At 33.3% G+C, this 21,116-nt stretch overlaps 5 protein-coding genes across 6 annotated transcripts; 3 read left to right on the forward strand and 2 right to left on the reverse strand.

Moving 5' to 3' along the window:
* Positions 1-7: 7 nt before the first annotated feature.
* Positions 8-6,969, reverse strand: LOC123306269 (pre-mRNA-processing factor 39). 2 transcript variants are annotated; one of them, XM_044888174.1, is made up of 11 exons: positions 6,635-6,969; positions 6,236-6,531; positions 5,465-5,971; positions 5,267-5,407; positions 4,920-5,186; positions 4,431-4,556; positions 3,615-3,889; positions 1,866-2,139; positions 1,476-1,640; positions 745-1,418; positions 8-559 (listed from the first exon to the last, which is right to left on the reverse strand). In XM_044888174.1, the coding sequence occupies exons 1-11, from the start codon at positions 6,657-6,659 to the stop codon at positions 304-306; spliced, it is 3,006 nt and encodes a 1,001-aa protein (XP_044744109.1). In that variant the 5' UTR covers positions 6,660-6,969; the 3' UTR covers positions 8-303. The 2 variants fall into 2 exon arrangements, with proteins under 2 accessions (XP_044744109.1, XP_044744108.1); XM_044888173.1 differs by having other exon boundaries at positions 5,465-5,974.
* Positions 6,970-7,206: 237 nt separating this feature from the next.
* On the forward strand, positions 7,207-11,056 carry LOC123308733 (ATP-dependent zinc metalloprotease YME1L). Its single transcript, XM_044891527.1, has 9 exons — positions 7,207-7,368; positions 7,443-8,206; positions 8,259-8,443; positions 8,502-8,630; positions 8,889-9,118; positions 9,496-9,656; positions 9,725-10,074; positions 10,140-10,285; positions 10,454-11,056. The coding sequence occupies exons 1-9, from the start codon at positions 7,342-7,344 to the stop codon at positions 10,631-10,633; spliced, it is 2,172 nt and encodes a 723-aa protein (XP_044747462.1). The 5' UTR covers positions 7,207-7,341; the 3' UTR covers positions 10,634-11,056.
* Positions 11,057-11,405: 349 nt separating this feature from the next.
* LOC123308734 (alpha-1,3-mannosyl-glycoprotein 2-beta-N-acetylglucosaminyltransferase) lies at positions 11,406-14,673 on the forward strand. The gene is made up of 8 exons (XM_044891528.1): positions 11,406-11,567; positions 11,620-12,007; positions 12,067-12,268; positions 12,325-12,553; positions 12,623-12,727; positions 12,941-13,031; positions 13,084-13,254; positions 13,463-14,673. Exons 2-8 carry the CDS (start codon positions 11,642-11,644, stop codon positions 13,574-13,576), a joined length of 1,278 nt encoding a protein of 425 aa, XP_044747463.1. The 5' UTR covers positions 11,406-11,567; positions 11,620-11,641; the 3' UTR covers positions 13,577-14,673.
* Positions 14,674-14,764: 91 nt separating this feature from the next.
* LOC123308736 (acyl-CoA-binding domain-containing protein 5) lies at positions 14,765-16,712 on the reverse strand. Its single transcript, XM_044891531.1, has 5 exons — positions 16,339-16,712; positions 15,760-15,952; positions 15,488-15,636; positions 15,305-15,414; positions 14,765-15,218 (listed from the first exon to the last, which is right to left on the reverse strand). The coding sequence occupies exons 1-5, from the start codon at positions 16,397-16,399 to the stop codon at positions 14,892-14,894; spliced, it is 840 nt and encodes a 279-aa protein (XP_044747466.1). The 5' UTR covers positions 16,400-16,712; the 3' UTR covers positions 14,765-14,891.
* Positions 16,713-17,058: 346 nt separating this feature from the next.
* On the forward strand, positions 17,059-18,937 carry LOC123308735 (tRNA-dihydrouridine(20a/20b) synthase [NAD(P)+]-like). Its single transcript, XM_044891530.1, has 6 exons — positions 17,059-17,344; positions 17,398-17,519; positions 17,669-17,744; positions 17,803-17,982; positions 18,058-18,266; positions 18,322-18,937. Exons 1-6 carry the CDS (start codon positions 17,259-17,261, stop codon positions 18,855-18,857), a joined length of 1,209 nt encoding a protein of 402 aa, XP_044747465.1. The 5' UTR covers positions 17,059-17,258; the 3' UTR covers positions 18,858-18,937.
* The last annotated feature ends 2,179 nt before the right edge of the window (positions 18,938-21,116 follow it).

The following is a 21,116-nucleotide window of genomic DNA, read 5'->3' on the forward strand; positions in this document are numbered from 1 at the left end:
TCACCAATTCTAAAAATAATTTATTAAAAACATCCAACTACTTCAAAATATACTGTCAAATTAATAATATATGATTCCAAACCATTCCGATTTCATTAATGAAAATCAACGATGATAAAAATGTGTGCAAACTATCTCATCTCATTAATGACACGAATTTGACATATCAGAAATAATCAACTCTCGTACTATTTACATTCCTTCAAAAAATCAACATTTACAATTTGTGAGGACCCTATTTGAAAAACTGAACAATAAATAAATGGAGGAATATGTCAGACCACATTGTTTCAGCGGAATCATTTAGTAGCCATAGCCGCTTCCGTAGGAGCCCCACTGATTGTAGCTGCCATATCCACCTTGCGGATACTGCCAATTTTGGTATGGGTACTGATCGTTCTGGCCGTATTGTTGATAATTGTATTGACCCTGGGGCTGGGAGCCCGAATACTGGTAGGACCCTTGTCCTGAAGCGTTGTAGCTTCCGTAAGGACCATATGGTCCGGCCTGAGCAGCAGGTTGCGCGGACGACTTCTCTTTTTTGCTCGAACTTGTTTCCCTGGAAAATATTGATAAAGAACTGAAGGAAATCTTTGATCTAGGCCAAATCGGAAAGAACAGTAAGGAAAAAAGTGCTTTTTCAGAACTCAAGAATTTACTGGTAAAATATAAGCGAGTCACTCTGTTTTTGGATGATAATGAGGTGATAGTAAATGAATAAACATAATTTATTTATTAGCTTACCCCTTACTGTCCTTCCTTTTGAGACTGACATCTTTGCACTGCTTCAGATGTTTCTGATAATCTTCAAAAGCCTTCTGAATGGACTGGATGTCACTCCCAAAGTCCTCCAAATATTCCAACTTCCTCTGAGCGAAAAGAACCTTTTGATCCGCGTCAACGCTTTCTTTCTCCAGGAAAGAATCGAATATTTCCACGATTTCCTTTTCCGTAACATCGTCCTTCTGCATAGTGAGATCAATGTATTGTAAATACAGTCTGGGGTTGGTGTGGTCCTTGATGATGGCGTTCTTCAATATGTCAACAGCTTTTTCGTAATTCTTCATCACCTTATGCTGGAATCTGGAATATTTGATCGCGTGATAGCTGACTGTCGCTTTATTCTTGGAGGTGTTCATGTAATGTTCGAAAAGTTGACAGCATTTTTCGTTGTCGCCCCTTCGTCGTTCCAGTCCTATCCTCCTGTTGGCTACTTGAAGGAGATTAGGTACACACTTCTCCAGGTTGACTAGAATTTCAGCCGCCCTGTTGGCGTTCTGGTTGGATTCCTCGAATATGGCCCACTGGAGATGAAGATTTGGCTTTTTGAGATGATGAATCGTGCAAGCCCTCTCATAGACGTCTCTTATTTTCGGGACAATGTCTTCATCTTTCAATGTATTCAAATAATGTATAAACTGAAAATCATGGAATAATAAGTATTATTATTATAACATTGATCGAGAAAGAATTACCTTCAGCCAAAACTCTTCATAAAGGGCGCAGGCGATCAAGCATCTTTCGAATAAAACGATTGTTCGAGTTTTGTCCCCTTGTTGTATTTCAAAATCGAGGTAATCTTGCCAATTTTTCAACTGGCACCTTTCCAATTGTTTGATGTGGAAATATGGACGTTTGATCTGGAATATAAATAAGATTGGTTGAAGGGAAGATCAATGAAAAATGAGAAATTCATATAGGAACAAATAATTCAGTTGGCCCTTGCGTAGTCTGCATTATTGCTTCAGAGTTACTAGTAACCACATGTCACAAGTAACCGTATGCAAAATCATCATTATGTGTGCTTTGTTTACCTGATGTCAAGTTTTACATTATTGTACATTACTGAGAGAAATACCACTTACCCCCTCTTCAAAGTTCCACCTGGCCGACACTGCGGTTACAGTATTTTTGTATATTTTCCTCCTGATCGAAATTATCCTTTCTCTGATCAGTTTCGTTTCTTCGTCGGTACTGATCATCTTATTGAGGTCTTCATCTCCAGGCGGCGCATCTGAATCCACTGACGCTTCGGTGGTATCGTGTTTCAACAGGCTTTTTACCTCCTTGCGAAGCGCCAAGAATTCATCGACCTCCAAAACTTTGTTGGGTGGATTTGTTGATATGTGTTCCTGAAAACTGAGCGACGGCATGTTGAAAGAGAACTTACTCCTAGAATGAATATTTGACCATTTTGGGAAATGAAAGTATCCTTCATAATTTTCTCGTATAAGGCGCCGTTATCGGGTAATTCGATATTCGAAAATTCAAAATATCTGTGAAATTGGAAAAATTGGGCTGAATGCAACTCTGTTCGATGTATTTGATACCATAGACATGTTTGATACATAGACATATAGACCTCTATGTCTCTATGTCTATGATTTGATACGAGTTCAGAAATGTTTGCCAACCTTGTAAATATTCGACTACACTCCCTTACAATGCAAACATTTTTTTTTTAAATTATATTTGTGACTTTCGGTTGCTTCAAGCATTTTACAATCCTTGGAATGTCGCCGGCTCTCAAATCCAAGTTATATGAAAGAAAATTCATATTGCATTTTCAAGGTAAGTTTTGACATTGTTCAGGCGTGTTTGATGCATTATATTTATGGTTTTACCCATAGACTAATGATTTATTATTAGACTATGGTTTCATCACAGAACACCTCAGCTACTAATATGTTCTGTGATGAAACCACAGTCTAATAATGATTAAAGCCATATTTTGGCGATTAAGCGTCTTAATCGATGTCTTAAAGCGTCTTTAAGCGTGACGTCATTAATTTTGTTGTCGCTGATGGTTGAGTCATCTGTCGTTGTCATTAGACAGCGAATCGAATTGTGAATTTTTCAGTTTCTGTTCTATGGCTATTATTTGAAAAATATTTATTTATTCTAAATGATAATGCAGAAACTGCATTATTGGCAATAAAAGCACTCTTCCCTAGTAGGAATTCAAATCAAATTCGATATAAACAACATATTCTCCCTTCTTCTTTATATTACCTCTTTCCGCTTAAGACGTTCTGTGCTTAAGACGACACAGGCCAGAGACAAGATGACTCTATGACACAGGCGCTCTCCACAGACCGCCAGGTTCCGCTTAAAGCGTCTTAAAGACTGACGTCATGACTTATTCGCTCGAATAGCACCGCTTAAAGACGCTTCACGCGTCTTAATCGCGAAAATATGGCTTAAATTATTAGTCTATAGGTAAAACCATAAATATAATGCATCAAACACGGAAAAAACGCCTGAATTATGTCAAAGCTTACCTTGCAAATACAATATAAATTTCCTTCCATATCACTTGTATTTGAGAGCCGGCGACCTTCCAAGGATTGTGAAATGTTTAAAGCAACCTAAAGGCACAAATATATTTAAAAAAGAATACTTTCCACTGTAAGAATGTAGTCGAATATTTACAAAGTTGGCAAACGTTTCTGAACTCGTCCATAGAACGTCTCCCTTCATCTGGATACCATAACCTTTAAACACATTTTTCTTTTCTTTGATCTTTTGAATTACGTTAAAATTAGTGTGGAACAGTGGAAATGTACGCAATTATTGTGTCGTAGACAAATTGTATTATGCTTTTCAATGCTCACCTTTCAAAGTGGGCCGTGTATCCCTGAGTGGGCGTCGTTAACAGTTTATCATAGATAGCCGTGATCCTCTGTAAACGTTTACCTTCGGTTTCCCAGCGAATGTAAGAATCCCAGAGACGATCTGACCGAAACTCCAAGCCGCAAGCGGAAATTGCCCTCTCGAACTGCGACCTAACATAATCCTCGTCGTCTTGCCTGCTGCTTTTCACATAGTTGAGGTAATGGATCCATAGGTCCACCGACAAAGGTATTGCTTTCAATCCTCTCTCGAAAACCTTTATAATCAGAAATTACTAATAATATGATAAAGAGAACTGGATAAGTGCGTATTTGCTTGCCGTGAACGCAAATAAATAAGCACTATTCTACCTGAAAAATATATAATTTAAGATGCCTTATTCTAAACTTGATTGAACAGATATGAAGTATTTCATGTATTCCTATTTCACGTGAAGTATTTATTTTCTTACATTTGGGCTGCCAGAATCATCTCCAGCGATGTGGCCTGGCTGTTCTCTGCACGGATTTACTTTCATGACTGACTTGACGCAGAACAACTTACATGTAAGTCTACTTCACTACATACTTAATATCATCAATATCATATAATTTATAACTCAAGGTGTAAATATAGTATTGGATATAAAAATGAATAACAACATAAGTAACATATAAATAATATTGCAATATTGAATTCACAACATAGTATCCGAGTAATTTGTAGCAGTCAGCCACTGCGCCAAGCTGTAGGGATTGCAAAACAATTATGTAAGTGAATGTAATACGACTATTATATTCTTTTGTTACTTTACATACCTCCTCGCACTTCTTTTTGTTGCCCTTTCGTTTTTCATAGTCAGCATATTTTCTCCAATATCCATAACAGTATGGATAATGTGATAAGAAGGCATCATACGCCTCTCTTGCAGCCTCCATATCATTCTGAAAAAAATTATTCATTGATCGAAAGCGTCAGACTATTTGGCCATTTGCAAGACTTCAATAAACCTTTTTTTATTCTAGTGTCCAACCAACAATACGAGATTTTTAATAATATCTCATTCACTGCCATCTTTTGGACATATAGGCATATTGAAAAGATTTTTAAACTCTCAAGGAACGAACTAGGAGATGATGGAAGCTGAAAGATATTAAGACCATCCCTATTTTCATTTCATCTACAGACCAGATACCAAAAAACCTACCAGAACATTTCAAATTTCACTTGGAAGAAATCCAAAGACCTTACAAATTGTCACTATCTCCCGCATGATCAGAAAAATGGAGAAACAGAACTCAACTCACCTCCTGGTCGACATATTGAAGCAAGTAGGTCCATCCAGTAAAATCAGTTGGGTCATCATTTACTGCTTTCCAGAATTTATCCAATTCCGGTAGTTTCTTTGGCTTAACGACCTTTTCCTCTTTTTCCTTTTCCGCATCTTTATCTTCTTTGAACTTTTTAGTTGAGACTTCAGCTTCGGATGTTGGAGATCCTGGATCATATTCTCCTTCATTTAATTTACGCTTGCCCTCTTTTTTAACTGTGGGAAGCTCATCTTCAGAGACTACCTACAGAAAAACAATAAACAACCAATTATAGGAATCACTTTATATATTGAAAATATGTAATTAAGGATTAAAATAGGTACCTCTGTGTCTGCTGGTAGTTCTGCTCTTTTAGGTCCAGGTAATTCTTCATCAGAAACTTCTTCAGTTTCCGGAACCTTAACGGCTTGTACTGTAGGTAGTTCATCCTCAGAAATATTTTCAGTATCCGGATCGTTACCATTCTGAAAATTGAGTCAATAATAAATTATCATCTTCAGTTGTGAACAATAACTACTAACTTCTACTTTCTCTTCAGTTTTTGGTTCATCATTTTCACTAGTTTCACTGGTTTCCATTTTTTCAACTTTTATAGTTTCTTCTTGGTCCGCAATCACAGATTTAATTTCTTCAACATTGGAAGCTTCATTTATTTCATCAGTTGTCGCTCCGTTCTCATCAACAACTGTAGCTTCTTTTGTTTCAGAAATTTTGCCTTCAGTTTCATTAACAACTTCCTCATTATCATTGTTATCCTCTGTCTCCTTAGATTCTAATTTGATTTTTTCTGCAGTATCCTGCTGCTCCTCATCTTTTCGATCTATATCAGCTGAATCATTTGCTGGTTCTTCCTCAGAATCATCAACATCCATCGTAACAATGTTTTCTTCTACTTTAGAGTCAACTTCCATGTTTTCAATTTCAGCCTCATGTTGTGAACTCACTTCTTTATCTTTTTCAACGGCATCACTTCCATTTTCTACCTTTTCTTCCAATTCTTGTTTTTCTTCTATTACATCATCTGATTCCTGCTGTAAATTTATGAATTATTGTTCAAAATTGAATATATACATTTCTCAACAAATTCATATCTGATTATTAGCAAAATTCACTGTTATATTTTCAACTGATATGTATCAATTCCAATTTAAGAAAAAGTATTTCAAAAAATTAGGCCCCAAGATTTCACAGATATATTATGATAAATAATCAAAACAGTTATCAATAACTATGTATACTTCGTTGGTACCTAAAGAGAATCAGGATAATACGATAAATAATAAAAATATTACTTTTGAATCTCCCTTGCTTTCTTCAACTTCTTTCTTCTCAGTAGAGGTATTTTCATTTTCATTAACTTCTTTATCTTCATTAGTATGATCTTTATCATCAGCTTCCTTATTCTCAATAATGATGCTTTCTGAATCCTGTTTATCGATTGTTGCCCCAGATTCCGAAGGAACTTCTTCATCCGATACTTCAACTTCCATAACTACAACTTTCTTTTTAGTTTTTCTAGTTGTTTTAGGAGTAACACTTTGTGGACTAGAGGTCGTCTTAGCCGAACTCCTTGTTCTTCTAATGGGCACTACAAAATGCTCAATTACAGATAAATGATATAAGTGATATTCATCTGCATGATGAATATTTTCCAGTAGGTATAGGAAAATTAATACTATGAAAGAACTAACCTTTAGTATCCTCTTCGGTATTCATCTCAAATTATTAATTCACTTTTTTATACCTAAAACGTGAGTTTCGTCCAAAACCTCCGTCAATTAATAATTATCAACTTAGCATAGCAAGCATTAACAAAATGGCCGATCACAACAGCACTTGCGCGTATTCGGCGTGGAAATAGATTCTATCGTTGAAATGTCTACTGAGTGATATATCTTATAAATTATTGATTATCAACAAATGAAAACTACTGGTTTAATAGATAACTGAATGACTAATTACGCAAATTCTTAAAATCAAAATTTTCACATTCGCGCTTCACCAAATTTGACTTGAACATAGATGGAAATTAGAAATGATAAAAATCATAGAATAGATTATCATTGACATTTCAATGGAGGCATTGATTCTATAATAATAATCAACATTTATATATTTCTCAACAATTCCCTAAGAAAAAAGTTGTTGTTAATGGATATGATCATCTATGAGTAATTTTTTTTTATAATTTTTTCAATTCATGGGATCATTTTTATTTTTCTTTATTTTATAGATGTCTTCAGATTCTGTGAACTCCACATTTGCATTTCAGACTGTCAAAAAAATTAAACTGAACAAACATCTGAAATTGTCAAAAAAGTTTATTTCTATTTTTTTGTTAAAAATTAATAGTCCGTCATATTTTCATCAACTTCACCCCATGTAAAATACTGTAAAGATGTTTTCCCTTCAAAATCAGAATCAAGTAAGTATTCTATGAATACTTAAATTTGATCTGCATTTCATTGAATGTGAACTAATAGATTTACTCAATTTCAGGCAATACTTACTCTTTCCCAATTTTCTTCCAAGATAAATTCAAGACAGAATGCTTACATGAAGAAAAAGGCAACCAATAAAAAAGAAGCTGTAACATTTCTCTGCTTAGATAGCTTTTTGGAAACTCTAAAGAATGTCGATTTTTCATTTGCAAAATATTTCAACATAAAGACTCTAACCGAAACTCATATTTTAGATAAATTCAAAGTTTCTTATATATCTTTCGACAGCTTTTTAGAAAACAAGCGTGGTATCTGTGAAAGGAAATTCATTGATGAGCTGCCTCTCCTGTTGTTAAAGGAGGATCCTAAAGAATTCAAAAAGTTATTTAGTTCTCCCATTTTGAATTCCTATGTTAGCACAGACAAATATGTGAAAAAACTCACATACAATTTACAAGTCAGAGGTTTTAAGACAGATAGAAGTATTGAGGCTGAATTGTCAAGAAATCCATCATTGTTGAGGAGGTTGAAAGTAGTATTTGGGATGCAACATTCAACACACATTGATCCAAAACCTCCCAAAGATATAGCAGCAAATAATGAACGCTTAAAACATATTTTAACCAATGAAGCACAGAATATGACAGATCTTGAAAAAGAAAGACTCAAAATTGCCTTTGCAGAAGGATATTTACTTGGTAATAACCCAAAGTCTGGTAAAGCTGCCAAGTATTTCAAAGTTGTCCAACAGGTTTTGACAGTAGCTATATTTTTTGCCATCATCATTAGTTTAATGGCAAGTGCAAGTGGCTCTTCTTTTAGGTATATTACACTCGTAACTGGCCGTTATTTTTACTAAAGATTCACTTTTTAGGATCCAATTAGGAAATCAATTGGAGGTGGATCCTGAAGAAATACATGTTAAGTTTAGTGATGTAAAAGGGGCAGATGAAGCCAAGAAGGAATTGAAAGACGTAGTGGAATTCCTTAAAAATCCAGATAAATTTTCAAATCTTGGTGCAAAACTTCCTAAAGGTGTTTTGTTAGTGGGACCACCAGGTTGGTGATGAATTCTCATGATATAATCCTAAAAGTTACATAACACAAAATTATTCAGGAACTGGAAAAACCCTATTAGCGAGAGCAGTTGCTGGAGAAGCTGGAGTTCCATTTTTCCATGCTGCTGGACCAGAATTCGATGAGGTGTTAGTAGGGCAGGGGGCCCGTAGGGTTAGAGATTTATTCAGTAAGTTTTTAAATTGATTTTTTATTCTGTTGATTACCTCAGATGTTTTCAACCGTCAGGAATTCAGGTAAATTTTATAATTGATGTAGCAGAAAGGTTTGGTGCTTCATTGATGGTTTTGTTTAGATTCTACACTTCCTTTTCTTCACTGTGTAAATATCTTAAACTCGAAACTTCGATTTCTATCTCAAAGAACTCAACTGATTATCAATAGTTGTGAGTAAGCACAATAACCAAAGATTTCATCTCCCATTGCAGAATCTGCAAAGGAAAGAGCACCTTGTGTTGTTTTTATTGATGAAATTGATTCTGTTGGGGCAAAACGAACGAACAGTGTTTTACATCCTTACGCTAATCAAACTATCAATCAACTTCTGAGTGAAATGGATGGCTTCCATCAGAACGAAGGCGTAATAGTGTTAGGTGCGACCAATCGTCGGGATGATCTTGACCAAGCACTTCTGCGTCCTGGAAGATTTGATGTAGAAGTAAATATATTTCCTATTTGTAAACATTTCAGAAGATTTGACTGTTTGTCTCAATCCAGTATCCTCATAATTTATACATTTACATACACCATATCTTAAACATAAAGTTCTAATTCTAGTGATATGTTCAGGCTATTTAAAGCAGAATGTTATGTTAAATTTACATTTGCATTTCGAACACCTTATGAATCACGAAAGCATTACATTTGCATTAAAGTTAGGGCTTACATTCATTGTGAACGAGCACTAAGTTTGTGATTTCCTCATTCTTTTTCATTTTTGGATGGGATACATGTAATTTCATTTTGGTAAACAAAGTACACAATTTTAGGAAGTGAATATTTCGCAGTTGTGCAGTTCATGAATATTTCTTTCAGGTCACAGTTCCTACTCCAGATTTTATAGGAAGGAAAGAAATATTAAGCTTGTATCTCAGTAAGATACTATCGAAAGATATTGATGTAGATCTGTTAGCAAGGGGTACAACCGGGTTTACTGGAGCTGATTTAGAAAATATGGTGAATCAAGCTGCTTTAAGGTATGTTTTATTCTTCCAACAATAATGAACATCTACATTATGTGTCAGTAATACTTTTTTTTACCCAGAGCTGCTGTAGATGGCGCTGATTCTGTAAATATGAAGTACTTAGAATCTGCCCGTGAAAAGGTGCTTATGGGGCCCGAACGAAAATCTAGAGTACTTGATCCAGAAGATAACCTGATAACGGCATACCACGAAGGTGGACATGCGATCGTGGCATACTTCACCAAGGAAAGCCACCCTCCACATAAAGTAACCATCATTCCTAGAGGACCTAGCTTGGGCCACACGGCGTACATCCCAGAGAAGGAACGTTACCACACGACCAAAGCCCAACTTCTCGCCATGATGGACACGATGATGGGTGGAAGGGCAGCGGAAGAGTTGATTTTTGGGCCGGAGAAAATAACTTCAGGTGTGTTGAAAGTTTTTTTAAATTGTTTGAAGGGAGGATTTCACTGAATTGTCCGTTATGATAAGGTGCCAGCTCTGATCTTCAGAAGGCTACTTCGATAGCGACGCATATGGTGAAAGAGTGGGGTATGTCGGAGAAAATTGGTCCAAGAACTTTGCCAGAAAGGAAGTCATTCGAAGGGGAAAATATAGCACCAGCAACTAACGAAATAGTGAGTACCACAAAGTTTATAAAATCCCTACATTTCCTCTTTCATAACCTGAAATGAAATATCTGGAAAGGCCCGAAATTTCGGTAAATTTCGAATTGGAATAATACAAAAGCAGTTTCTTCAATTTCCTCCAAGATATTGAATATTCTAATACTATTTTTTTTATAGGTGGATACTGAAATCAAGAGGTTGCTTACTGAAAGTTATGAAAGAGCTAAACAAATTCTTCGAACACATGCAAAAGAGCATAAGGCCCTGTCTGAAGCATTGATGAAATATGAAACATTAGATGCTGATGATATTAAAGCTATTGTGACAGACAAAATTCCTAATATTGAAAAGTCATAATAGTGATAACAATATTTATTTATGAGAAAAACTGTCTATAATAATGTTACTTGAACCTATTATTACTATTTCAAGTTTTAAGAAATGTATAAAGAAATTTTTAGAAGGCATATGATTTGCATAATAACGATGAATAAACAAGTTTTATGAGAATTACTATTATAACAATTACTGTTTTGAAAACAGGTTTATAGGAATTTTTGAATGAGGTGAATAATTTGTGTACCAGGATGATTGAACTTCAAGTTTCATGAAAATGAGCTTGAAAAGTGAAGAACTTTCTTATTTTGTCAGTGATTAACTGTATTTCAATAACTAAGTTCTATTTGAATTTCATTTGGACATATTTTTTTAAATAGGCGAAATGTTTTTGTATATATTTGCCTTGTATAACTATCCCAATAAAAATGAACAGAAACCGTTTATTTTTCTTTTTTTAGTACTCTTTGAAATCAAACAAATTCTCAAATCCATGGACACATTACTGGATTTCGATTTAACAATAAACGCAATCAAATAATAACTTTAGTTTTTCTAAAAACTAGAAAACACCTGGATTGATTGTGATTCAGATGTGCACCAAGGTGCAAAATTTCACATCGATTGATACAAAATACCCAATGCTCAGAAAAACTTTTTTGGAAAGTTTGAATAACAAATTTCACTCCACCTCTTCTTTTATCGTTTTAAAAAATTGTAATTTTTTTCATTTCTGTGACCCTGATAAAAACACAGCTGATAAAACGTCAGAATTGACAGAATTGTCAAAATTGAAATATAACCTGAAAAGTCTTGAACTTGACACGTCGAGTTCCCCAAGTTGGAGGTCTCAGTTAATATGAAAATATAGATTAATTAAATTTTGATTTTCCTTGATAGATCTTATCAAATTACAAAAATGTTAAAAATCTCACCACCGTATAAAACTAATAAAGTGAGTTTTGCAAAGCAAAAGCCTTCGTTTTTCATAGACAATTCAATTGCAGTTTTTAACATTTTTCTGAAATAATGAGATTGAAAAGGACGAACATTATATTGGCATTATGTTTAGTTATATGGGCATCACTTTTGTATTACTCTTTCTCAACTATCCAATTAAGTACAAATGACAAAAACGATGAAGTTGAGAGAAATCTTAATCAGTTGGAAGCAGGACTTTCTGAGCAGTTTCATATGAATAATGAAATGATACACACTGCTCATAAACTATTACTGCACAAGAAGAAAGGAATGAAAGACAGTAACACCACTAATTCTGAAGGAAAAATACCTATTTTAGTATTTGCATGTAACAGAATAAGCATCACAAAGTGTTTAGATAAGCTTATATTGTATAGACCGAACCCAGAAAAATTTCCAATTATAGTTAGCCAAGTAAGCCTGCTAATCTAAAATTTGGTACCTGAATTTCATTCGAAATATTCATTTTTTAGGATTGCAACCATCAAGACACTACAGATATCATAAAGAAATATGAACAGATTACTCTTATTCAGCAACCAGATCAGAGTGATATCCAAGTTCCCCCTAAAGAAAAGAAATTTAAGGGTTACTTTAAGATAGCACGTCATTATGGATGGGCTTTGAACCAAATGTTCTTCAATTATAATTATAGTACTATAATCATTGTAGAAGGTAATTTTCTTTTATTGATAAAAAATTATCAACTTTCAAGTACATTGAAATTTTAGATGATCTTGAAGTAGCACCAGATTTTTATGAGTATTTCTTGGGAACATATCCGATATTGAAAAAGGACCCAACTTTATGGTGTGTGTCTGCTTGGAATGACAATGGAAAAGAGAATTTAGTAAACTTACAGAGGACAGATCTTTTATATAGAACCGATTTCTTTCCTGGGCTTGGCTGGATGTTAACTAAAAACTTATGGTTGGAACTTTATTCTAAATGGCCAAGAGCGTAAGTGAAACACAAATATTTGAGTTAAACAATTATCTAGATTATCAGCTAATTGAATATTGCTCCAAGGTATTGGGATGACTGGATAAGAGATCCAGCTCAAAGGAAAGGTAGAGCTTGCATAAGACCAGAAATTTCAAGAACAAGAACTTTTGGAAAAATAGGAATCTCAAAGTATGTTGATATTTTCTACTCTTGATTGCTTATTTATGGTACTCTAACGAATTTCCAAAATTCATTTTTCAATTTTGTCGCTGTTAGTTATATACCTTAGGGCAAGCAGATCAGAGTGTGTGAGTTTGCCTGCCTTACGGTAGCCAATGATTTTGACAGTTTGTTAGACGTTATGGTAGGTTCATAAAATATTTATTTTTCATCCTTTTGCAGTGGTCTCTTTTATGAAAAACACTTGAAATATATAAAACTAAATGAGGACTTCGTGCCTTTTACTAAAATGAATCTCACCTATTTGTTAAAAGTAAGTTGTCGTTTTAGTTCAATTTGAATTTGTTCATCACTCATAATTTTAGGATAATTATGATAAAGATTTTATAAATGCCGTTTACCAAAGTGCAGTAGTTACTTATGAGGACTTGAAAGAAGGTAGATTACCACCAGAAGGTCCAGTAAGGGTTATCTATAGAACAAAGGAAGAATTTAAACGTAGGTCAAAAATGTTGGGATTAATGGACGATTTCAAGGTGAGTTTTGTATTGAATTATCCTGAGATAATTAGAGCAAACCTTGAACTTGAAGATTTTCATGGAGATAAATTTTATATTACTATTGAAACAACGAAATTAAGTATTGAATATTGGTAAATGGACAGTTGGATTACTTGATTTTATAGCAGACCTTGAAGTATAACACCAATCATAAAATATCCTTTTTTTGTTCCTTCTTTTTCAGAGTGGAGTACCGCGAACTGCATACAAAGGTATTGTAACTTTCCATTATAAAGGTAGGATGGTACATTTAGCACCTAATTTGAATTGGAAGGGTTACGATCCTAGTTGGAGCTAACCATGCCTTTAATAAATATTGAAACATTTGAATTTTTTTACAGTTGACACCTGTGAAAAAATTTTACTCAACTCTCAGTTTCACTCAGCAATATTCAAAACTAACAAATTCCATTGCATTGCAATAATCCTGTTCCCAGTCACTAAGAAATAGTGTAGGAGAAATCTCAAGTATTTTGGTGAAAAAATATTTTAATTAAAAGGGGGGGGTAATTAAATCTAAGGACATTAGAACAAATCCTAAAATATTTTAATTCAGTTTGGTAAATATTTCATTCCTGGTTTCATCAATATAACATATTGATTAAAAAGGGATTTAAAGTAATTCTTGAAGAGTGTGATGAGTTTCTGAGATTTGTTTCTATATCAATCAATATATGTATATGCCAAAGCAAGTTAAATATTAAGGAAAATCTAATTCTATAATCATTATATGAAATTGAATAAACATCAATTTTACTATTTGTGGGAAATTCTTATTTAAAACTATTTTATTTGAATATTTATAAACTGGATTATAAGTGTTGTGTTGTAATTTCAGCAAAAATTATTTAGATAATCTATTTAATATTAAAAAACTTGACTGAAATTTTGTAATGTCGAATTTTGCTTTTTCGTATTCCAGGTATTGCTTCATATTTATCCCTTTTCATAACATTATTACTAAAAATTTTTCCAGATTCATGTGCTTTTTTATTTCCCATTTCTGAATCTTCTGGATTCATTAGTGAACCAAATATGGTTCAGTGTGCAATACATTCCAGGAAGTAATATTCTGTACTGCTCTCTCATATTTTCTTGTTATTTGTGGAGGAAATATAGATTATATATTTATAAGATTTGTCCTCTTCTATTTCAAATCCTTGCAAGCTATTCAATAGTCCTTTTAATTTGAATAAAAAATTTTCAGATAAATTTTTATATTTCCTTCATAAAATTTTTTATTTTTATTCCACTGTATCTCTCGAATAAGTTAGCATTTGCGACATATTATATTGTGATAAGCTGAAATTATTTTTATTTTTATTCAATATGTGAAAAGTTGATTGTTGGATTGCATCTCGATGGTGCTCAATACAAATATATTATGGTATGGTATCTTCTTTAGTTATAATTCCATAATTGAATTGAGATTCCACAAGTAAGGGAAAATTGATGAGGCAGAGGATTATGTCAAGGATTCTCCCAATTTTTCGCCATTTATTTTATTTCCAAACCATATTAAAATTCATTTAACAAATAACAGATACATTAACCAAATATAATATAACATTTACAGTATATTCCATAAAAACCCATAGAGTAAATTGAGTGAATTATTTATTTCGCAGAAATCTATTCATTACAATTGTACATAGAAATGGCCAAACCACAATAAATGTGACTAGTGCAGGAGAAAATTCCCCAAACATGTGTTTATTCTTCGTTGCAACTGCTGATCTATCCTTTTCTAAAATCTGTACTTTATGTCTCAGACTCTCAATGTCTAATTGTAAACTTTGGACAGCTTTCGAAACTTCAAGTGAAATATCTATATTTTGCACTTTCGTACGACTTCTTGAGACATGTTCTTTCTGTAAAATGCCATTCATATTCGGCTCATAATATAAAGATTCCTTGGCTATTCTTCTTGGTTCGGGAGCCTATATTAAAAAATTATGCTTTTTTAAGCTAAGATTGGGTTCTATAAAATAAAAACAATACAAGTTGTAATGAAAAAATTTCATACCTCAATAGTATCAATATACTCTTCATCTGACTCATCGTCTGCGAAAATATGGTTGGAATTTGGAGATTCAGGCCTAGAGCTAATATGAGTGGGTGAAGCATCTCTAGAAGCTGAAAATAAAATGTAAGTAGTTAACTACAGAATCATAATTTTTGCCAAGTTTAGTTGAAGAGTATATCTTACATATTGGCGAGTTGGTTTGAGACCGCACCCTCTGTAAAACATCTCCAGCAATTAATTCCAAGTCACTCATACTGATGGACTCTAATTCATTCGATGAAGCCTCCAAAAAATTGGCTACTTTATCAGAATAACTCAAAGTTTCTACAATGCTAAAATATTGATAATATTCAAGTCTTACCCTCATTTGATCTCAATATTTCTATCAGAAGCTGATCACAATTGATTTAAGAGAAAACGTGAAAAAATCTAGGTTAATACTGATAAAAACTTACGAATGTAACTCATCTATATATTTGACCATTGCCTCAGTTCTTGACATGTTGCCTAAACGTTTCCAAGCGTCATATTTTGCTCTATTTACAATGTCCCAAAAAGCAGGTCTTGCTCCTAAACATGGCCCTTCGGTTGCTTGTTTATAAAATGCATAAAATCTAAGGAGCAAGTCATTGCTTGGTTGATATGATCCTGAAAATACAATTCATAATAAGATAATTTAACACAAGGCAATCAACATTTGCCAATTCATTGTATATTTTTATGTCTAAGGGTTTAAGGAAAAGCTAAGAAGCGATACATTTTCATAAGGGCGCGCTTTTTGAATACTACAAAAACACTGGGATTCTAGAATATATTTATTTCCAAATTTCATGAATGAATAAAAAAAATACCCTTCAAATAAAGAATTAAAATTTTCTATATCATATTTAATGAAAAGGTATATTTTTATCAATTATCTACTTTAGGTAGAGTTTGTCATTGGGTCAAACTACAACGATAATGGGTAAAGGTGAAAGTTTAGAGAGATAACAAATTTGCGATGAGTCTTGAAATGTTATAGTAGGAAAACTTACCATTTTTCGGCAAACTTCGTATTACGTTCACCGCAGCTTCAAATTTTTGCTCAGTCGTCATAATATTATATATCCTTGAAATATGGTTGTAGTTTGTTTTTTCTGTAATTTTAGCTCAATTTCCTTGGGACTAAACTGACATTTTTACATATTCATAAATTAATTGGTTTAAAATAAGGTTGTCAAATTGACAATCAAATTATTTACAATTTGGTTCTCCTTCACCTTAAAGAGATGTCAGCACTTTCCTAAATTTTCTTTATCCTGTGAAAATTTGGTCTTTGCCTAATTAGAAATTTTCTAACTTCGATCGTTCATTGAAGTACTTCAATCAACGCTTCGATTAATGATAGTGGCCACTGACTGACTAACGAGAACAAACTAATTACATATGCTAAAAAATTTTTGTGTTATCACAAACTAATTTTATCGCCAAAGTTATCTGAAAGACTCTGGCGACCTCTTGTTTTAAATTCAATGAAAAATTTGTAAACACAAAATTCATCTCATTTATCTTTTCTAATTCCGCTTTTTTGCTTTGTCTCTGCGTATCCTGCGATCTATTTCATTTGAAACATTAGTTTGCTTTTCAAGATGTGCCTCTTTGGTAATATCTTTGATTACAGAGAGAAAGAAAGAAACAAAGAGTAACCAACTGGTTACTCTTTGAAAGAAAGATGTGTGATCAGTTCGATTTCGATGTGTGATGTGTGATCAGAGTTTGTCTCTGGTTCGATGCTCTGTGGTGAAAGCACAAAAAATTTAAAAAAATGCAATCTTAGCGCTTAAATTTGTAAAGCTACCTTATCTTCTTTGAGATGAAATAACTTTTTAATTTTTATTTCTATCTAACAATATTTCATTAATTTACTACAATATATTTGAGTTGTACTTGCCCCACTTTAGTAAAATATCTCAAAATGTATAAAAAAAACCTAAATGTTATGGATTTATTTGATGAGTGTGAAATGGTAAAAATTTGTGCTCCTATGGTTAGATATAGCAAGTAAGTCTAAAAGACTAATTCTATTCGAACTTTATTATTTTCATGATTTTCAGATTACAGTTCAGGAATTTAGTCAGAGGATATAATTGTGATCTCTGCTTCTCATCAATGATTCTAGCCGATTCTTTCCATAAAAGTATAAAGGCAAGACGGCATGAATTCAAAACAAGTTTAGGTAAATTAGTCAATCCAAAATTTTTCACATGCCTTCGGCCATACTTTGCTATATTAAAATATGACTTTTTCATATAATTGAAAGGTTTAAATTAATTTCGTTTTCCTATAGGTATGGTGGTTACATTTTTTTTTTTCATGAAATTGCAGGTGATACTCCTGTAATAATTCAGTTTGCAGCTAATAATGTCAATGATTTTGTAACAGCTGCTTGTTTAGCTTGTCCGTAAGTTCTCAGCCAAATACAGATTGAATGAATGAAAAATTCCGGTAAATGTTTTCAGTTATGTGAGTGGTGTTGATTTGAACTGTGGTTGTCCACAAAGATGGGCAAATGATCAAGGTGTAGGTTGTGTAATGCTAGAAAATCCACAAAAAATTTTTGAAATCACACGAAATTGTAGAAACAGAATCTGCAAGCCATTTTCTGTTAGTGTGAAGACAAGAATATTGCATGATTTGAAGTGAGTTAAATTTTTCATCTTTCATTAGAAGTTTTATTTTATCTTAAGGAAAATGTATACAATTTTGTTTTGCAGGAAGTCTGTAGAAATATGTAGACAAATAGAAAAAGCTGGAGCTAGCTTTTTAACAATTCATGCCAGATACTCAGGCCAAACAGGTGGAGTTATAAATGAAGAAGCTTTAAAAATTATCAAGGATAACATCAATATTCCGTTGGTAGCAAATGGTGGTATGAAATCTTTAAATGACTGCCTAGAATTGAAGGAAAGAGTGAACTGTGATGGTTAGTTCTAATAATTTTTTGTTAGTGTTTTTGATACCAAGACCATTTATTCTAGGTGTAATGATAGCAAACGGTATTCTTGAAAATCCAGCAGTTTTTTCAGGAGCTAAAGAAACACCAATTGAATGTGTCCAGAAGTGGGTGGACATTTGTTATAATTCAACATTGTCAGACGAAGCTTATGCTGCATTAACCCTAACAAACTCCCAGCCTACCATATTGGAAAGACCAGTTTCTTTGACATTCCAATGTTTTCATCATCATCTTGTTTTTATGTTGGAAAAAATTTTACCAAAGAATAAACGGAGGCTTTTCAACAGTATGAAGAAGTTTAATGAAGTTCTTGAATTTCTGAAGGAAGAGTTGTGTATTGTACCAAAACTGTTTAATTCAGATGAATTCAGGAAATATAAGCCATTGTATTTAGAATATGAACATGGAGAAAATCATTTGTATTTATCTGGAGAAAGCTTAGTTGAAGATGAGATTGATGAAAGCATTGTTGAAAGAGATGGAAAATTTTTTGAATCCAAAGTAGAAGAAAGCAGCTATGAGTATGGTAATTGGACAGATATGTTTGATGAAAATTGATGGTAAATGGGAATGAAGAAAATTTCTTACATGCATCTGATAAAATATATTGTTATACCAATATAATTATATCTAATGCATTTTGGGTCATTATTTCCAGTAGTCCAGCAAAGAGAAACAACTCATTGATTCCAGAAATGAAACAAAATTACTTCAATTTACAGTTTTTTAATTTTTTCACGTGTGGGTTTTAAGATCTTGATTTACATAGTAGCCGTAAGATGTCGCTACTTATCGCTTCGCTAGAACAAGAAGAGTTCGGACCACACATAATACACTAACTTCAGTTACCCAACTTGACACTAGGTACCGCACTATAGAATAATCTAAATAAAAGAAATCTACCTATTTGAGTATCCTCTGGAATGGAGAAATCTACTAGAGAATTAAATGTGGAGTTTTTTAAAGACATTGAGTACCAATAAGATTAGTACTGGGGGATAACTGTCAAATTACCCCAGTAAATTTAAAAAAACTCGAAAACAGCTGGATAGGTTCTGACCAGAATCGTTCAGTTGAGCACTAATGTGCAGAAGCACTAATGTGCAGAATTTTACATCGAAGATTCAAAGTTGTAATCTGCTGTAGCGTGCACGCAAAAATGTTATGTTTTTGAAAAATTCGAATAATTCAAAGCACTGCATTACACAGACACGCACAGATACAAATGATTCAATTGATACTGAATCTACCTCTGAAACGGATTTAGCCTGATAATTTTTTTCAACAATTTTTTTTCAAGATGTAAAGGGACGCGTAACAAGCTCTCCAGGAGTTTGTACTGATTTTCTTATGGCTAATGATATTTCAAAGATTATAGAGTCAGAGTTTAGATATAAGGTTTGATATCGACCCGCATAGGCAAGAAATGGACTTCGCAATTCGCATTCACTTGTGAATCAAAGTACGAACAGAAATACTTATAAATATTCACTTTTACTATAGCCAGATTGCCAGATACTGCTTCAAAAAACATAATTGTCAAGTACGCTATGAAATTTTGAAGGTTGATAGGTATCCTTCATTTCATCGTAACTAAGATGTCTAAAACTCTGGTGTATTCACCGATTCGATATTGTTTTCAATTTCGTGGGGATATCGGACCAGTTTCGTTTTTCCCACTGTAGGTAGCGCTGTTTAGAATTTGACAGAGCATTGTCAATTGATATTTGAAAATAATTTCCTACGACGTACGAATATGTTGTATTTATAAGCGATTATTGGTGTGTGAAAATGTATTAGTTTCGAGAAAGGGGTGTAGAACATTCATTTATTCAACATGTCGTTCAGTAAGTTCAGGTTTCTGTATGGACAATCAAGAACTACAGCTAATAATTCGGTGTTGTTGGAATTTGAAGCAGAACCAAATCAGATGAATGAACATTCGGGACCGATATAGCTAAGTTTTATGGAAACTTCAGCAATATTTCAAAGAATCTGTATTGGAAATACGTAATGTGAATTGTGAGCATGTATTGAATATCAGAAATACATAAATCTATTCGAGTTTGTTCTTCAAATATTCTTCCTGAATAGATATAGTGAAAATTACCTTTCTATCAACTGAATATATTGGATATTTGACCAATCAATTGTGTTTTATTAAAATCATATTGAATTACCCCCCTCACGAATTCAACTTGTCAAACGGAAATTATCTTGAAGAAGAACAGTAAATACTCCTTTGAACCTTTATTCGGTAGTGTTGAAATGTTGACAAATTTGTTTTTACAAAGAAAATTGAACTGTAAATCACAAATATTCCTTAACAGCTGACAAAATGGGCCAGTTTTTATTTTGCACTCGTTGATCGATATTCGATATCAACGAAAAACAAAATAAAACGAGAGAGTATCTTGGACTTCCTTTGATAGAACAAGGATAGAAGGAAGCAAATGACATGGTGGCGCCGCCACGAAACTGATCCCATATCCCCGATTTTCTGAAATGTTGATGCCTGCAAAAAGTGACAAGTGCACACACCAGTGTTTTAGACTTCTTAATCGTAACCAGCGTAACGAATTGACGTCACTTGATGGTCAAACAAAAACAAACTATCTTTGCATGACATTTATTATTTATGATCACAAAACTTAAAATTCTTTGGGTCAATATTGTCAATGATACCTAGTCAGTTCTCTATCATACCATACTTTCATTATCATCATAATTTGTGATAAATAATTTTCACTGAATGATATTCTACGCCGAAAAGGCGATTTTCACTGTGTTACCGGTTGCTAGTTGTTACCTATCAAC

The sequence above is a fragment of the Coccinella septempunctata genome, chromosome 2 (assembly GCF_907165205.1).
Source record: "Coccinella septempunctata chromosome 2, icCocSept1.1, whole genome shotgun sequence".
Lineage (NCBI taxonomy): Eukaryota > Metazoa > Arthropoda > Insecta > Coleoptera > Coccinellidae > Coccinella > Coccinella septempunctata.

Bases quoted from the DNA above. Each gene is read 5' to 3' on its own strand.
- LOC123308735 (XM_044891530.1), top strand. From the start codon at position 17,259: ATGTATAAAAAAAACCTAAATGTTATGGATTTATTTGATGAGTGTGAA. The intron at 17,520-17,668 runs GTAAATTAGTCA...ATGAAATTGCAG, and splicing joins TGAATTCAAAACAAGTTTAG to GTGATACTCCTGTAATAATT. The intron at 18,267-18,321 runs GTTAGTTCTAAT...CATTTATTCTAG, and splicing joins GGAAAGAGTGAACTGTGATG to GTGTAATGATAGCAAACGGT.
- LOC123306269 (XM_044888173.1), bottom strand. From the start codon at position 6,659: ATGAATACCGAAGAGGATACTAAAG. The intron at 4,557-4,919 runs GTGAGTTGAGTT...AATTTTTTTCAG, and splicing joins TTCAATATGTCGACCAGGAG to AATGATATGGAGGCTGCAAG. The intron at 560-744 runs GTAAGCTAATAA...AATATTTTCCAG, and splicing joins AAAAGGAAGGACAGTAAGGG to GGAAACAAGTTCGAGCAAAA.
- LOC123308734 (XM_044891528.1), top strand. From the start codon at position 11,642: ATGAGATTGAAAAGGACGAACATTATATTGGCATTATGTTTAGTTATA. The intron at 13,032-13,083 runs GTAAGTTGTCGT...TCATAATTTTAG, and splicing joins ATCTCACCTATTTGTTAAAA to GATAATTATGATAAAGATTT. The intron at 13,255-13,462 runs GTGAGTTTTGTA...CTTCTTTTTCAG, and splicing joins GATTAATGGACGATTTCAAG to AGTGGAGTACCGCGAACTGC.
- LOC123308733 (XM_044891527.1), top strand. From the start codon at position 7,342: ATGTTTTCCCTTCAAAATCAGAATCAA. The intron at 8,631-8,888 runs GTAAGTTTTTAA...CTCCCATTGCAG, and splicing joins TAGGGTTAGAGATTTATTCA to AATCTGCAAAGGAAAGAGCA. The intron at 10,075-10,139 runs GTGTGTTGAAAG...CGTTATGATAAG, and splicing joins GCCGGAGAAAATAACTTCAG to GTGCCAGCTCTGATCTTCAG.
- LOC123308736 (XM_044891531.1), bottom strand. From the start codon at position 16,399: ATGACGACTGAGCAAAAATTTGAAGCTGCGGTGAACGTAATACGAAGT. The intron at 15,415-15,487 runs GTAAGATATACT...TTTTATTTTCAG, and splicing joins TCAAACCAACTCGCCAATAT to CTTCTAGAGATGCTTCACCC. The intron at 15,219-15,304 runs GTATGAAATTTT...TTTTTAATATAG, and splicing joins AGTATATTGATACTATTGAG to GCTCCCGAACCAAGAAGAAT.